The sequence below is a fragment of the Antennarius striatus genome, chromosome 19 (genome assembly GCF_040054535.1).
Source record: "Antennarius striatus isolate MH-2024 chromosome 19, ASM4005453v1, whole genome shotgun sequence".
NCBI classification, from domain to species: Eukaryota; Metazoa; Chordata; class Actinopteri; order Lophiiformes; family Antennariidae; genus Antennarius; species Antennarius striatus.
In genome coordinates this window covers 13,567,601-13,585,958 of record NC_090794.1, presented here as the reverse complement: position 1 = coordinate 13,585,958, position 18,358 = coordinate 13,567,601, and the positions used below count along the sequence as shown (strand labels likewise).

Sequence of the window (18,358 nt, the reverse complement as noted above, 5' to 3'; positions counted from 1 at the left end):
GGTTCTCGGGGTGGTGTGCCCTCTTTAGGTTGATGGAGATTCTTTGCCCCAAGTGGAGGAGTTTAAATATCTTGGGGTCTTGTTCACGAGTGGGAGAAGGATGGAATGTGAGATTGACAGACAGATCGGTGCAGCTTCCGCAGTGACGCAGTCATTGTATAGGTCTATTGTGGTGAAGGAGCTGAGTCGTAAAATGAAGCTCTCGATTTACCAGTGAATCTACTTTCCTAATCCAAACTATGGTCATGAGCTAAGGGTCATGACCGAGAGGATAAGATCCCGGATACAAGCGGCTGAAATGAGTTTCCTCCGTAGAGTGGCTGGGTGCACCCTTAGAGATAGGGTGATGGATGGATGGATATGGATGGATGGATGGATGGATGGATGGATGGATGGATGGATGGATCATTACTGACCACTGAGAAGATGAAGAGCAATCGTCAAAAAAATGTAGGAAATATTTGTCGAAATTCCATTTGGTTTTTAACCACCATGAGATCCTAAAATAAATCACATTGTTGTTTCAACGACAGAGGAAAAATTACAACCACAGTATGCTGTGACATATGTCCGTTTTTAACCAGTTTAATTTGCTATTTTAAACGGATAAGAATGTGTCTACACTTTTGAGTCATTTCAAGGCCTGATCTAGTCTAACGTCACCATGAGATTCATGATTGTGTTGAAGGTGAATATTTCCCTGAAAAGATAAACACCATTAATGACTCCATTACTAATTAAATTTAATGCAATAGGTCAAGCAGTCATTAGATGAAACAGCTGTGTTTCATGGGAAGTCGTAACTTCTCTCATCATGACTCAAAATGAGGACCAAATTTGAATGATCCCTTTCAGTAATGTAGGCTTTGGAAATGAAGCTGCTATAGACTGCAGTGTGCTGCACGGTGGAGGTGATGCTTGAATCTGCATGGCTGATTTTTTTTTTTTGATCGTTCTATGCCCACCTTGCATAAAACTAATGAAACACTTTTGAAATGTTGAATGACTCATACAAAAAAATAATGATTTAATAAAATAATTGCTCTTTACAGACTGAAAGGAGAGAAAAGTGAGGCAGATAAACTTAATTGAATGTGACTCAAAGACAGAGACATATAGTTAATGTTATATTTATGTTATCATTTACTGATGCAATGGTAACAACCAACACTAACTTGATAACTTGTAATGTAAAAAGTATAATCAACTAACATCATGTTCGTGCACACTAAACCTCTTATTGCCGATACAATTCATTAGAATAACTGTCATAATCATCAGCATATGACAAGTGTTGATGCTATAAACGGTATCATTAGTAAAGCATGGAGCATGAAGGTCACCTTGTTGATGATAAACTCTGCAGGATGCCTCCAAGAATGGATTTTCAAGGATGGAGAAAATCTTTCCCTCAGGATCGTCGAAAGAGCAAGTAACAAGCAAAAACACATTTTGAAATACATAATATAAATTTATTCAGAAATACTCTATTGGATTTTAAAGCATCTATACACCAGGTTTACCGCATTGTGGTTTTTGCTCGTCTTTCAATCCTCTGGTCCTTTACTGGAATCCCATTTCTCCTTGTTGACATCTGCATCGTTCCACTCAGGCCAAACGGGGAATCTGTACTTCCACGCACTAAGGCTCTCAGAGGAAGCAGCCAGAAGGGACGCTGCACTGAAATAATGATACAAACTTTTCAAATGCGTCATCTATCATTATCAAACGTCTTGGATGCTAGCCGACTGGCACGTCACTAGCAGGCTGATGACATTATTTAACACCTAATGTCTACATTAACCAAACTCACTCGGTTTGTCGGCCAGATGAAGACCCTTTACTGGATGAAGACTCCTTTTTCTTTGTTTGTGCCTTGGATATTTCACCAGGTTTGACAAAGCTGGTGAACAACATGTGCAGTAATGTATTCCATTGATGCGTTTGTTTCCTGGAGCTGAGTTTGATGCGTTGCTACGCAACGAAACGTGGGCGGGGTCAGCAGCTCTTCCATCTCTCGTGACCAAACTGGGGGGTATATTTTATTTTGAAGTCTATTTTTCTCATTTTGATTTTAAATATCACAAAATAACCGTATTTTTTTGTTCATTATCCTTCATTTTTTTATATATATATATTCCAGGATCATTAGAAAATACAACCTTGAAATGTACTGGAGGATTAAATCCCAGATATTCCTCACAAAGGTCTAACAGTAATAGCATCACAAAGAACACATTCTGCCTGAAACCCATTGTATCGAACTGTATTGTATTGCCTCAAGTCTGTCACAATGGGACATATGACACAGGCTATAGAACTGTAGGATTATAGTGCCACATGTACAGAAATGCAAACCCACTATGAAATAAAAGGATTTACATCTGTATGAGGCAAACTGAATTGTTTGAATATTTTGACTAGGATTGCACCGGCATGAATGTAGTTGCTGTAATGCTGTGCAACACAAACCACAATTGCTACCACTGCTGTGGTAACAATCAGATGTGTGGAAGAGGACAAGCTATAGCCTGATGATCATCACATACTGGTAGAGTCGTATGATCCTGCATCTATCTCTCTCTCTGCACACATGATCTCCTGGTCACATGTTACACCTCATCCAGTCTGTGTAATGAACAAATTTTAATTACAGACTCAGTGGGTTCTCACACATTAAGCACACATAGATTTTATTTTTTGTTACACATTTAGTCTTTTTTACTCTCAAAGACAAGTAATGGTACCCATGGTGACTCTGCACACAGTATAGACTGTAGAGAATATTAGGAACCCTGATTATTTGAATTTTGACATCATCACTTGGGATTTGGACTTATGCGGTTGTACGATGGTTCCGCCATAGCAGCACCAACTGAACGTGCATACTTTTGATGAGTTGACAGGAACAATCCTTGCCCAACAAACTTGATCCAACAGGTATGTATACCCATAACACCAAATTATTTAAATTTCACTATTGTATTTTGGGGAAAAAGTACCCATAAAATCTAACTACAGAAACAAACTGTTCAAACAGTACTTGAGCAAAACACTGGGCCAGGGGGATCTAGTGCCTTAAGGAAAGCTTTGTCCAGTGTGTAGCAACAGTAGTATTTCTCCAATGGGTTATTAAATATTAAATATATCAGGCATGGCCACAGAAATGTATTTTTTCAACAATTAAGGTTGAGCCAATGATGGGTGTTCAGGGGTGCATATACCCCCAAAGTTCAGAACTTTTCAGAAATTTATGAAAAATTTAGAAATTATTGATAAGAAAAACAAAATACTTAGCCTTAAAATTAGCCAAAATAGTTAATGGAAAATGTACTTGTGAAAATATATTCAGTTTCGTCAATGCTTTGCACATCTTATCAGAAAGCTTCAGAAATCTGCATCCATTATCAGTTCAAGAATTTTTTTCTAGCTCTAGTTTATATTCATATTTACACTATTTACAGTTCATAACTGGTGTTTCTAGTTTGAAAACTTCTTTGCATCAAGTTCTGCCATCTTCTGCACTGAGTTCCTCTTTGTTCCGTCTGCTGTCCTTGCCATGCCGTCATCTCTTTCATGTCTCTCACCTTACCACTGGAGGTTACTTCAGTTGATGTCATCTATGAGATACGAGCATTCTCATTGGTCTAAATCCTTTCATCTCCATCCCACCAATAATCCCTTAACAAAACTGCTAAAGTTATCCAATTTTCTTGTTGTTCATAGAAGAAACGTGGAATACTTGAGTTGACATGAGAATTTTTGATGACTACAAAACCAAGGTATCCAACCCTCTTGAAAATGTTCTCAGTGGATTTACACCATTCACAGGATTGATTCATTTGAATTAAAATGGCAAATCCACTGATTAGCAGAAAATTGCCATCTGTGATATATAATCATATCTTAGTCAGAGAGCAATCAGTGCATACTTCAACCAAGGAAGTATGCACAGCATAAACCTCAATTCAAAATTCCAACTTGACATGTTCACCATTCAAGATCATAACTCTCCAGGTTCTGTTTTTGTTTAAAACAAAAGAAAACATGTGTCCACCTTTTGATCCAAATTTACTAATGGAGTTTTTGAATCTACTTCAAGATTCAAAAGCTCCATTTAAGCTCAATTATCTTCTTTCAAGTTTCACAGCATGCATCAGGTAGGATATACAAAATTGATATAATGATGAACAAAGACCCATTTTTCATGGATAAAAATGAAGAGAAAAAAAACCCTTAAACAAAATTTGTGCCTTAATCTGGATGCAACTGAAAGTTTATGGCTTCTTCAATGGCCAAACATTTTGCAAAGTTTCATCCAAGTCTAGTCTAGATCAGAATAACTTAAATGGTAACAGGTGGTAAATACACTTGATCACATTGTCCAAACATTGGAAAACAACAAAGAGCTATTAAAATGTTTATTCTATTGTGGTTTTGTAGATTTACTAAATTTTTCACATGTAAACTTCATTTCAAGTTAATGATAAAAAAAACAACCTAATATTTCATAGGAGCACTTCAAGATAATAGCATTTTTATGTTAAAGCGTGAAGTCCTCAAATACTGCTTTTGTATATTACTAGTTGATAAATGGACAGGTCAACATGTTAAAAAAAAATCTGTAAATCAGTTCTATGTATTCACAAGTGAAACGATAAAGAATTCATACTGTGAAATATTTGAAATGCTTGAGTGACAACACAATGTTTCACATGTAATTGACAAAAACCAAATTGACAGTTTCTGATAATACAGGGTGGAAAATGAGACAGTCACACTTGGATAATGCTTACATTTACACAGTAGTGTAAAAAACAACTGGAAAAAGAAGTGTGTTATAAAAATATTGTTTATGGGGCATCATCTACAGCATACAGGCTGAAGAAGGTGATCGGTGTCTTGATTCATTAGATAAATACAAGGATGTCAAGGACACACAATGTAGGCCACAGCAGCAGTGAGGGATGGTTGGTTCTTGGTTTGTCTTTCTGAACTCTTACATATCTTTAACCCCTTCAGTTCTGGCTGCTGAGACCTTCAGGGCATCAGGGACAATGGTTGGTTGTGGAAGGTCAGGTGGGGTTCATAGAAAGAAAAGACAGGGACAACTTCAAGATAAAACTGAGCTTCATATCTGGGCTAGGCATAATGTGAAATATGGATGTGCATGGAGGAGGTCCCGGAGCTATGAAGACCCCCCATCCCGCCTCAAAGAATCATCTTCCTCAAAGAGGCTGCAATTGAAGGCTGAGAGCCACAGGCTGGACCGTACCAAAGGAGGTGTAGGGCTAATATAACTAGAGTCTTAACAACAGCCTGACTTGCTCTCGGCAGCCACAGTCTCCTGGTCCAGTTTGATCCTGTCTCCACTGCTCTCCTCACAGGGCAAACCTTTGTCGTTAGCCAAGATGTTCTCTACCAGGAAGCGTGCTGCCTCGTCCACATTAATGTTGTCCTAGGAAAAAACAAAATACAACGTGAGACAGGTCTTTTGACAAATAGACAGTACATGTTGGACTGAAAATGGAGACTACTCCTTGTTTTGTCCATCCATGCAGATAGCATGTCCACTGAACACCTTCCAACTTCTTAAAGCAAAATCTGGGAGACAAACAGTCTTCAAGAAGCCAATCTTTAATCTAGAAGAGACTAGATTTTTTTTTAAATGCCTTTTACTTTTGACTTTCACACTGGAGTAGAAAGCTGTCATCCATTGATCTGAGGAGAGAATGAATATTAATGTAGTTCTCCACATTGTACACCAACAAAGATTTGGGCATTAAAGTAGGGTCACATAATAGACTGCAAGAGTTAAAAATGACATGAGCAATGAAAAATGTTATTATGATTCATTTTAGAGTATAATTACAAATTTGGAAAAATTGTTGTTTATTCAAAATGCTAAAATATATTTCATGATTAACTAATTACAAGCATGTGTGATCACAATTGCCTGATAGTATGCATCTTTTTTTTAATTTTGAATATGTACATCATATTCTAACAACTAGAAAGAATAAGAAGTTTTTCACTGCATGATTGAAAAGGTCAACTGGGATCACAGAAAACTAACAGACCTGCTTTAGCCGGAAACATGATAAATTAGTGAAAAAGATACGACAATAATCTTCATGATTATTTTGTTTCAACAGAGAACATAAGTAGAGAAAGTCAATAACAGATTTGGATTTATAGATTATTGTAGCTGGTTACATAAAATACCAGCGTGACAGAAATAGGACGATGCACTGAAGAGACAAGAACTAACCAGAAAAGATTTTCAAACGTCACACACACACACCCTTCACATGACACAGCACATGACTCAGCTACAGAGCCTAAGGCTGGACTTAATACAACACCGTAGCTACCGAAACTGAAAACCTCCCTGAACACTGAAACAAATGTAGAAATGAGTCTGCAGCTGTCTTTTGGCTTCCTGCCGAGTAAATGTCTCTTAAGAGGACAAAGCTGGGCTATAAAATAGACCCAACTGTGACGGTGAGGAGAACACAGGATGTGGTTTTTCCAAGTTAAACCTATTGCGTACACCTATCACGTCCCCTTTCTATCAGTGGGAGTAATGAACAGAAAAATCCTGTTCAAATGTCAAGTGTTGTTTCAGCTGGAGTACCAGAACCTTTTCTCGGATACTTCTGTTTTCCTGTCATAGACTCCATTTTACTCTGAGATGCTGCAGGTTACCCAGTTGCTATGGCTGATCTCTATTCTGCAAACTGGTTGTTACTGTTTGAGATGAAAATGCATCAGTACAGGTGCGCCAGTGCAGAAAAAAGCTTCTTTGTTGCTACATACGTTTATAGATGGTACAAAGTGGACAGTCCTTATGTTGGAGGGCAAGTTGGGCTCAAGTATCTTCCACAAGGATACACTGACGTGCAGACTGGAGGAACTTGGACTCAAACTACTGACCCCCTGCTAAGTGGACAATTGCAGTGGGTCATATATCGTTCACAATACTGGTACAATTACTAATAAGGCATAAAAATTTCATATTGTAATATTTTGACTTGTTACCGTAATGACATGCATGTCAAGTATGCTTTTGCAGCTCTCCACATAAAATTCTAACAACAACAATTACAAGACTTAAAAACACCGGAAGTGAAGAGCGAGCATGACGAGTCAAGAGGAAGAGTTAATCCTCAAAAAATGAAGTGACTTCAGTGGTGGAGAAGTGGTTTGGGTAGAAAAGGGGGAAATACATCAAATTTATTTCACCACCTCAGACAGAATCATCCGATCCAGTCAGAGGTGTGTGTAAAAGCACAAGGGGAGCACTCAGAAGCTAATGCTAGCCACAGTGCTAAGCAAAGCATGCTGGTCCAAAACCACATCGACTCCTCTTGAATAGATGTTCTCCATGTGACAACACAAGCAAACACTGGAAAGATGTGTGTTTTTGCTGCAGTGAACAGCACTTGATTTGTAATATTTTCAGGAGCAATATGTCGAGTTAAAAAGTTAGGACCCTTGTGTACAACTTTTTTTTTTAAAATTTTGTCATTATTTAAAATATATCATTATTAACAAAATTTCCTGAAATTGTCATAATATTTTAGGGCCATATAATCCACTCCAGCGGACAACACCCTCAGCATCTAAGCCACAGCTGTCAGATCAGAGTCCAGACTTAACATTTCTACAATAATAAAGTGAAATTAAACTGTTTCTTGTGCATTTTTGAACTAACCTCCTCAATTTGATTAGAGCTTGAATGTCGGCATACTGTACGTAATAACTGACAGGCATGAGTTATATTCATATAACATTAGAGGAAGCTGAAATCCAAAAGCAAAGGAAAGAAGTAACACACCAAACGTAAGAAAAAACAAGTCTTTCAGTCTCGCCTCTAATCCTCACAGCACTGAGTTGCAGCTTTAAATCCATATCATGTGATACTTCAAACCAACTATCAAAATACCCCGTCCCTGGATGAAAAGATAAAGCCTTCAGATACTGATAACAGATTCTGTGAGTGAATGGCAAAGGCAACAGGATCCCACAAATTTTCCTTGCATTTGTTTCACAATATGGCACGTATTTCACAATTGCCTTAGTGTAACCGGTGTGATTACACCATTCAGAAGGGCCCTCGCTTTCTAGCAGGACTTCCTGCCTGAACCCACCAACAACGTGCTGTAACTTTATAAATAAAAAGGTCCACTGGCTCCCACTTAGGCACGCTTCTGTGGGCATTTTCTCATATCTGATTTTCTACCAACACAAGTCACACTCACGCGTGAAATGACATTTTAAATAATTTCTCCTCATGTGTGGACCATGACCAGAGAACCTTTAAAGTATTATGCATCTCCAATGCCAGATAATTCAGCTGAATATGTGTTCCAATTCTAATTTTTTCATGCTGCTAAATCCTGGTTTCAATGTGGTTAGGAATAAATCAGATACAGTCTCAGGGAAAATTAATGAATTTCAGTCTGATTTCAATTATGTGTATTTCATATGAAACTGTAAGCTCTGCAGGGTTTAAATTCAAACTACGACAACCTGAATAAACCCAAAACTACAGTTTATTCAAAATCTAGATTAAATATTGAAATTAATAAAGAGTCATGCCACAATTTTCATTTGTTGTTTACTCAGCTTACCTTTATTTTATGTTAAATTTATGTTAAATTTAGTTACTTTTCAAAAGCACTCTGGAAAGAGAATGCAGGTAAAAAATGCCCTCATCCGTTTTATGCATAATGAAGAGTTTTCCGTCTCATGTATCAAACTCTCACCTTAGCAGAGGTCTCAAACCAGCCCAAAAAGGCAGTCTCTTTGCAAAAATTGTCCATTAGGGCTGTGTTGTTAGAACTCTCCGTCTTCTGGTCGCATTTATTGGCAAGCAGCACTGAAGGGATGGGTTTACCATTAGCCAGCTTCACTTTGCTATCCAGGTCATGCTTCCACTTAGAAACTGCCTCAAACGTCGAGCCCCTCGTCACATCGAAGACCACGAACGCACCTACGGCCTCCTTGTAGTACACTCGTGTCATGTTCCCGAATCGTTCCTGACCTGTGGATGGGAAAACAATTCAGTCAAGTGACATTTTTGACAAACCATATGAAAATCTGATGAGAAACAGAATTTGTGACAGACTTGAAAAAATGTGGATTTGATTAATTCTTCAAAAGCAGATATAAACAAAAACAGCCTTGGAAAACCCAAATCAGATGTGGAGCACTGAGCATTTCTGTCTCAATTCTTTATTCAGTGAGACCTCAATATTTTTCCCCCTCAAAATGTAGCCAAACAATTGTGAGAACGGCAATCAGAATAGCAATGGCTCATTGACCTACTTTTCCTTCAGAGAATAGAGGAAGTCATCTGCCACCATAATGAGCCTGTCCTCTGTAGTCATTCTCAGAAAAACTGAGGTGATTTTTCACAAAGGCAAAGGGAATTACCAACAGTATGTAGGATGTCACTTTCAATCTGCAAAGGACTCTTCTTAAACACAGATGTGGCACATTTAGGGCTTATTCTATGCTCTTAATAAATCTACTGACTATTCAGAATTCCTGAAATAGTTCAAACACAATAGAAAATGGCTAAAAGTAGCTAAATATTTATTAACTATTGACAAAGACCTTACATTTTGATGGAACTTCCCATATGTCTGTATTTTCAGGAGGATACCTTCAAGAAGAAACAGTTGTGGTGATTCCAGGTGCAGTATCCACCATACTTGCAAGTCTACTGACATCACTTTAACATAAACATGCACTGAGTTCACACAGCACTGTTTCTCATTGGGGAAAAGGAATCTTTGATCAACGGTTCCACTGGCCAAAGGCACTTCTGCTAACACTGACTGATGTTCACACTTCCAAGCATATCTCAGAGAAATTACACTGTCGGTCCCTCTTCCATAATTTTTCATATCAAACCTCCTTTTGCTTGAGCAGCATTTATATTTCTTGCTTGGTATGATAAATAGCAACTACGTCTAATAGAGATTCTAACTTTTTGCATTGAGACTTATTGTTATTGGCTTGCAGTTTCTCCAGAGGAAAAATGTGTTTTGATTTTTTACAATAAAGTTGGCAACCATCTGTATCCATCAACAACTCCAAAGGAGAGCTAAAACACTTCAGCTTCCCAAACTTGTTGTAAATATAGATCCCAAATACAATCTGAATTTCAGAAAGACAAAAAAAAAAAGAGTAATGTTTTTAGATTGCTGAAGCAGGATTAAATACAGCATTATTAAAGTGCACTGAGCAGAAGTTGTGTGTGAATTTACCAGTTTGGGATCATTTAAGTATATCTATTTCTCTAGAATAGGGATTACAAATCAAAACATGCAATGTTGGACAGAATATTAAATCCTTCAAACATATTTATAGATTGCTATATGATAAGAAATAAGGATTTGTGACAAAATAAATTTGGTCTTAATGCTAACATTAGCATGTTGAAGTCCTTTGATACGTTTCTGGTACTGTAATTTTTAACTTGTAAAAAAAACAAAAAAAACAGGGAAGGCCCTTGCTCCATCTTTGTCAGGTTTCCACTGGCCTTAAGTAAAATTTGACAGACTCAGCACACATTGTGGCTACAACTTATGAAAATCTACAGAGTTGTGTAATCGTACAGTGCATTACTCAGTCAACAGCCACCACTGGAGCTCTGTTACAAAATAGAGAAGGAGACATGAAAAGGATTGAGGAACTGTGAGCACAGCGTCTCCCAACGTACTTTCACTACACTGTGGGAATTTACCTAACCACACAAGACCCTGCAGTGGTGCAGCACAGCACACGTGAACAAGAGAAGACACTATGGGGCCTAAAGGCCTGATACTAATTGCTTATAATTGAGAGTCTAATTTTAGCTGATATAATCTCAAGTGAATTCAAACATTGCAAAACACAGTGGGATAAAGTGGCAAAAGCACAGCTTTTGATTCCAGTTCATGTCCAGCTTATACATCCAGTAGGGTGAAGTTAAAGGAAGAATGTACACAGAAAACACATTCATCTTCTTTACATTCCATTTGAAGGTCTGGGTGAGGACGGCTTGATAATACTAAACCCAAAAGCAAAGGCGAATGTATTCAGGTGTGCAACAGAGGCATAAGGTTGTCTGTTTGGAGATAGACAGTGTATCATGTTTTATTCAGCTAAATTACAAGAAACACAATCAGGTAAGAAACGGCCATAGCATCAAAAACAGGTCAATGATGGATGAGAACGAACAATAGATAAGAATTGTTGGTTTTTTCCCCATTCACCTTTAAAAGGTACCGATTTACATGAAAGCCTCAAGTCTGCCCAGCATACATTTTGTGGACTAATACTTTTTTGACTTTTGTTTGGACCTTGAAAACCGATATTACATTTAGTCTAATCCTTCATTCTTATGAACTGACATGCTCATCCATAAACACAGATGAAGCGGTGACATCATGTCATTGTCTTCACACACCAGTTGATTTTCTGACACATCAAGCGCAAGGCGATCAATGTAAACCGTTCGACTCTCTCCTCTCTGGGGGAATGAACTGGATGGAGAAGACCCGTTACATCAATCAATATCATCAATTGCTGTGACACACCTGACCGTTTCAGACCCTTTTAATGAGTTATTTGGATTATCGATAAAATGCTGTTGCCCTGCAATGCCGTCACTAACATGAAATGAGAGCAAGTCTCATAATGGCTTTTCTTTTCAAGTGACATAAGTATAGATAATCATTGTATTGTATTTATTAAATCCAGTCCTGCTGCTAAAGGAATAATGAACATTCCGTACGGCTCGTGTTTGCTTTACAAAATAAAAGCTATCTGAATTGTTACTGAATGGCTTCAGTGTGCTTCATGTTGTCAGTAATACTTTGTTGTTAAACTTTCAGATAGATTAAACGGAGAGAAATGTATAGACAAGACTTGGAATCAAGATTGACAGAGAAATATATAGAGATATATATACTTCATTAGTCCACAAAAGAAAATTTAGTTAAAAGGGGAAAAAAAGTAAATATTTTAACTATTTTAAGCATCTTATTTAGAGCCATGTCATATTTGAAATGTAATGTCATCTGGTAAAATTTTATTAGTTATTAAATTTACGATATTTGAACATTTGAGGTTTATGCAGTACAGAATAAGTTTCTGTCGGTTTTTGATGCGCAGGCAATGTTAGCAGAATCAGGATATTACTCGTTTTGGTGATTCATGGTATTTGAAAAACATAAAGATAATTGCAGCATTAGGGAATTAATGAATATTTTCATTCATGAATAATCAAATATATTTCTTCACTAATGGATATTCTATTTTGTCAATATATGTGATGATATAGAAAAGTGATCTACTCTTCCATATGTCTTGCACAATCATATGAAGCAAAATTCATCACAGGAATTGAATAAAGTGTGAGGGCATTGAAGTATTTACATAATGAATTCCACAGAGCAGCGCGAGACAAGGGACTGAACAAAGTATACAGTATATTGCCTCTAAATATGAAGTAGCAATGATTGAATGTTTTTTTAATAATTAATTGTTCATATCTGAGACAAAAATATTTTCTTCCTGGCTTATACTGCAAATTCATCTTCAAATCAGGAACCTTAGGAACAGTTAGCACAAAGACAGGAATGTTAAACAGACATTGAAGGAACTGCATTACCCTGGTTGTTTTGCATGACATGACATGAAGATAGGTTCCATAAGGTCCTGTGCTGTAAATACTGATCACCATGTGTCTAATTACTTTAGGCAATACTTGGAAACACAGAAAATATTTGTATTGTTATGCAGATGATGCCCAGTTCTACTTGCAAATATAGTTCTACTCAGCATATCCTGAGAAAATTGCTGACAATGAATTCAATTTGAATTTTACTTTATTAAGCTAGAAGGTTGGGTTTCAAAGTCTATATCTGCTTTGTTTGGAAATATGAGGCTGCTTTTGTGATTTGACACCATTTAAAAACAAGAAAAATGACTTAACATATAAAATACTGAACATGCCAACAAACAAGAGCAGTACATTTGAGTCTGTCTGTAGGGACACAATGTGAACTACTGGAGAGAGCCACAGCCTTTGAATAAGGATTAAATTTAGTCTATGACTCTGATGAGTAGTGATGCATGACATCACGTACAGAAAGTTCTAGTCAATGTGAGCAGGTGGAATCTGCAGCCATCTGTAGTTAGAGAATAATTAAAAGAGAATCAGTTAAGTTACAGACACTTTATCATCTCTGTTCACCGTGTTGGAGAAAAAAAGATAAAGTAACATCATTATCAATAGCTATGGTGAAACCAGCTTCCTCTGTCTTCTTCGTGAATATTGCTATTCTGTGGGTGGGTTACCATAGGAACTGTCCAAGCCAGACATGCCTGTAGCAAAAGCAGCCGTCTTTGTCTGTTGTTAGGGGGCAACTGGCTGTGAAACTTCCCCATACACCCTCCCAACAACTGAAATAATGAAAACACAAGGTCCAGTCATTACAGTGGTCATCAGTACAAGCTTTAAGTGAGAGAACATGAACAACACATGACTGGGCTGTTCAAATTCCAATGGGCAGCATGTGAGAGGTGACTTACTACAGCTTGCTTGAGGGGAAAAATCTACAAGTGCTAAATGTATCCCTTCACCCTCAACTTAATGGTTGGTGGGGGCTGATCAGCATAAAGCCTTGGCACATGGCTGTTGGAATTCAGCCCACAACTATGATATTTGTTGAAGTACAATTCCTAAAAGTGTTCCGTTTATCAATCAATGGCATTTCACTGTTGAAAATCCATCCCAGGATCCCTAATTCAAGGAAAAAGGCGTTAACCTAGTATGAAAATTAAGCATGTGACTGGCACTATCCTGATGTCAACCCAGTCAAAGACCTACTGGAAATTTCAAGAGTTCATCACATGACAGAATATCTTTTAGGAGAGTGGGGCTCTTTGCTCTCTTTATTATAGCCCCTTTTACGCGGCTTGCTTAAGGCAAAGCTATTGTCTGTATTGCACTACTCTGTTCAGTATTTACATTTAAGCTACCTGTGAGTGAGAAGCAAAAAGCAGTAACAGCACCAAAACAATGTCTGTACAGAGATGGTAATAAAAAGTGGCTTCTAGCAGTTAGCAGATACCTCAAAGACCAAGACAATTCATCTACATTATCTTCAAATTGGGGACAACAGCCTGAGATCCGGGAGATTTTCACCATCTGAGTGGAAGAGTTAGCCTGTAGAATCACTGAGACACAAGTAAGTGCATTTCCAAGATGTCTCAATGTTTTTTTAAAGGACATGCATGCTGACATAGTAATGTATGTTATCTCATTTCAGCAAGTCAATGCAAAACACGCATTGTTTGTCAATGCGTTGAAACTTCATGCAGTATGAGTTACACATTCATGCCAATATAAACTGTAATCACATTTGGAAATTTCCAACCTCTGAAAAAAGGGGTTGACGTGATCAGTTTGGAACACAGTATGCATGCAATCAAGACTGGCTTAATGAAATGAATGATGAGGAATGATCTGGCAAAAAGTAGAGCAACAGATGGCAAGCAATAAAAAAACCCATTACCAACTATGTCATGTAAAACAAAGACATGGCTCTGACTTGAATTCTTCAGTTTAAAATAATGGCTTCTCCATTTATATCAATAGCAGACTTTAATCAGTACTTTTAATAATAACAGGTACTAAACCATAAGAAATGTCTAAATTCATTTTGAACAATGCCAACTTAATCGACAAAATCATTTGAGATAATATTTTTCAAGAACAGTAAATGATTGCTTTAGCCATGTTCTACTGTTTCAAATCATTACTCAGCACTCACGTTGATGGTAACTGCTACGACATACATCACACCCCTGTGGTCTGCATGCTATTATATTTTACAATCACACTCCAGGATGGCAGTGTAAATAAACGGCAACAATTACATGTTGCACAGTGAATGGGTGTCGACTGCTTATTTCATATTGTGTGCTTTTAGAGGTCTAAACATTATTGAAGTGTGCAAAGTTCCAACAGCCAGACTGAACCACAGCACTCAGCAGGAACTAGGATTTGCTCAGTGGTTCTCAACTTGAGATAATTAGTTGATGAATCTATCAGACAATTGATGGGAAATTAATTCGAAACTACTTGGATAATTAAATAATGAAGTAATTGTTCATGTAAACATAACCGAGTTTCAATATTTAATTTGTGACAATATGATGTTTTACTAATGTTGCAGTAAATTCAGTATCATTAGGAATTAAGACTGTTAGACAAACAAGATGTTTTAAGTTCTCATCTTGACTCCTTGTAGAGAAAGATTGGAATTCTTTTTAATTTTAATAGTCTAAATGATAAATTGACAAATAAAATGTGTTACTTTTACATTTTGGAACATTTCAAACAAATGACCCTTTCTTTCAACTCCTTTTCACAACTAACCATGTAAACAGTTTGTTTTGCTTTATTTGATGGTCAGAAATGGTACGAGAATAAATGTTCTTATTCCCGTGATCCCTTTTTTCGTTCATGAGACAGAGCTGATGATAACCAAAAGACAGGAGCCCTTACAAAGTTAAATTTAGGGCTCAATATCAAACCGGGTTTTACTGACATCACTGCTGTTTTCTGTGATGGAAACCACTGCCATACATCGTGTTAATTTGCAACTTCCTGTTCCAACAGGGATACTTCATCCTCCAAGGCACAGCCTCTTTTATACTTTATGCCAGGGTTGTAATCATTCTGTCCACTGACAGACAAATCCAGGAGAGAGTAGCAATTCTGGGTGAGAAGTGGGTGGGAATGCCACAGGCTTCACTCTGACTCGCGTGGTGCCCCCATCTTGTATAAGGCCTTGATTACTATCATTTCTACCAGACTGTAATTATTATTAAGGTTAGAAAGAGACAAAGCAGCTCTGATGCTGCTTTGTGTTGCCAAGAAGATAATTCCTCTTCCTTTTCTGCATGATTAAATGGGTTAATGGTTGGTCTTAATGACGTGGCAAATATACCACCAGCTTTCTCTCTTTCACACCCACATTTCCTTACTTATTTGGTTCTCAGTGTCCTCAGGCCAGGCTGTGGTGTGGGAGTCACTTATGAGGTTTAGTAACCGCAAGATAAACACAAAATCTTTCTGGTCAGGGTGTGTCTGCATGAAGATCGGCTCGGTTTCACCCAATAAGTCATATCAGTCTGAGTGTGTGTCTGTGTGTGTATGTGTGTGTGTGTGTGTGTGTGTGTGTGTGTCAGTGTTTTATTTACCCTCACAGATCCTCTAATCAAGTCTGTCTAGCTGTGACAGGCAGATGGCCTTCCATGGCATTCAGACACAGATACCCCTACACACTATGCTTGTGATGATGGGCCTAATCAGTCAGAGACCTCCACTCCCGAAACACACACACACACACACACACACACACACACACACACACACTTCTGTCACTGCTGGAAGCGATGGTAAAAATATTAAACAGCAGTCTTCTAACCATCTGTGCTGATCTGTCTCAGCATATGAGGTTTGTTTGAGGGAGAGGATGGACCAGCACAACTATGGCGGCTTTCAAAAATAATAATAGAACATTTCTAGTGGCGTGGAGCGTTGGCATAAGAGTTCTTCGCTACATCTTTCAACTAAAGCCGATGTAAGATCTAAATTTACAGGCTGAATCAAAACCTTAGAAACTATGGAGAACATTTTGCCACAAGACAGATGAGAAGCTTTTACGGTCACTTTTGATAAGATTATGTAACAAAAAACAGGTATTCTCTGAAAAGACGTGGAAAAACACTTGCAAAGGTTAGTCACACCATAACATTATTATCTTTTCTTCCTGAGCAGAGTGAATATATTATGTCCATACAGAAAACCACTTAGCCAGAGTCCTTTCTTTAAAAGCCAACTCCTCTCATCCCTCTGCATGATCGCTGTTGATGATTAAGCACAAATAGTACTTGTAAATAGTATAATCCCTGCTCACGTGTGCAGCAGCGTTACAAAATCAACGTTTAAATACAATGCCTGCAAACAGCAGAACCCGGGACATGTGACCAAATAATTCCACAAGCCCATGTGCTTGATTGAGGCTAATTGGACATCACACATATGGCACTCCCACCCAAAAGCCCACATGACACTCATCCCTGGTAATTCATCTGCAGTCCTGGCTGTCACTTGCACAATTTCAAATAAATCTTTTTCATTTGCCTTCGCTTTCCCATCTGTGCTCACTTCCTCTCTTTGCCAGCCAGCCTTTGGTGTGTGTCATTGTCAGACTCCTCTGTTTACAGTGAGATAACTTTGTGCCTGGAGTATAAGGGAAACTTCTATTTACACTGCTCTGATTTCCCTCCGCTTGCTTACACAAGCTGCTGGAATGTTTTAGCTGGTGTGTGTGTGCGTGTGTGTGTGTGTGTGTGTGTGTGTGTGTGTGTGCGCGTCTCAAATTAGTGAGGATTGCTGGGATCGATACGGAACAGGGACATCCTGAGGAGTTTCACAGTGACACTGCAATCCGAGCAAAGGTGTGACATAAAATCACAGGCCGGGAGGTCACGTGGTCAACTTGTAACTATAGTTTAACACCCGGATAGAATGGAGAGGTCGCAGGAGGGCGGTCGGTACTAACAACGTGACCTACATTCCATTGATAATTATGAGATCACGAAGCGGATGCCAGAACGAGCGTGACCTGATCTATAAAGTTGGGAGATCTGCTTCCTTATCATCATCATCATCATCATCATAAATGCAAATCTTAATCATTCAAAGTAAACTTCAAGTTTAACACACCCGGCATGACATGGACAAGTCACACACACACACACACACACACACACACACACACACACACACACACACACACACACACACACACACACACACACACACACACACACACACGCAGCGCGTCCTTACCTGCTATGTCCCACAGCTGCAGGCGCACCAGCGTCTTGCTGTCCCAATTGATAACTTTGAGCGCAAAGTCGACCCCGATCGTCGCCCTGTAGTGCTGCGAGAACAGCTGGTGCACGTAGCGCTTGATGATGCTGGTTTTCCCGACACCCAGCTCCCCGATGACCAACACTTTAAACAGGTACTCCTTACACTCGGACACCGAGCCCCCGGCCATGCTTTGACACCGACGCTGACTGCTCGTCTCCAAACTCAGGCAGCTTCTGCTTTCTGGCGCATGAAGGCTTCCTGGTCAGAGGGCTGAGAGCCTCACGCAGCCCGATTTACTTCAGTCTCCCCCCTTTTTTTTTTTTTTTTTTTTTTTTTTCTAATTCTCCCTCTCCTCCTCCTCCTCCTCCTCCTCCTCTTCCTCCTCCTCCCGATGCCGTATGG

General features: G+C 38.5%; 1 protein-coding gene across 1 annotated transcript; it reads right to left on the bottom strand.

Annotated features, from left to right (window-relative positions):
• Positions 1-4,407: 4,407 nt before the first annotated feature.
• On the bottom strand, positions 4,408-18,284 carry rab32a (RAB32a, member RAS oncogene family). The gene is made up of 3 exons (XM_068343338.1): positions 17,930-18,284; positions 8,772-9,049; positions 4,408-5,458 (listed from the first exon to the last, which is right to left on the bottom strand). Exons 1-3 carry the CDS (start codon positions 18,141-18,143, stop codon positions 5,309-5,311), a joined length of 642 nt encoding a protein of 213 aa, XP_068199439.1. The 5' UTR covers positions 18,144-18,284; the 3' UTR covers positions 4,408-5,308.
• Between the last annotated feature and the right edge of the window lie 74 nt (positions 18,285-18,358).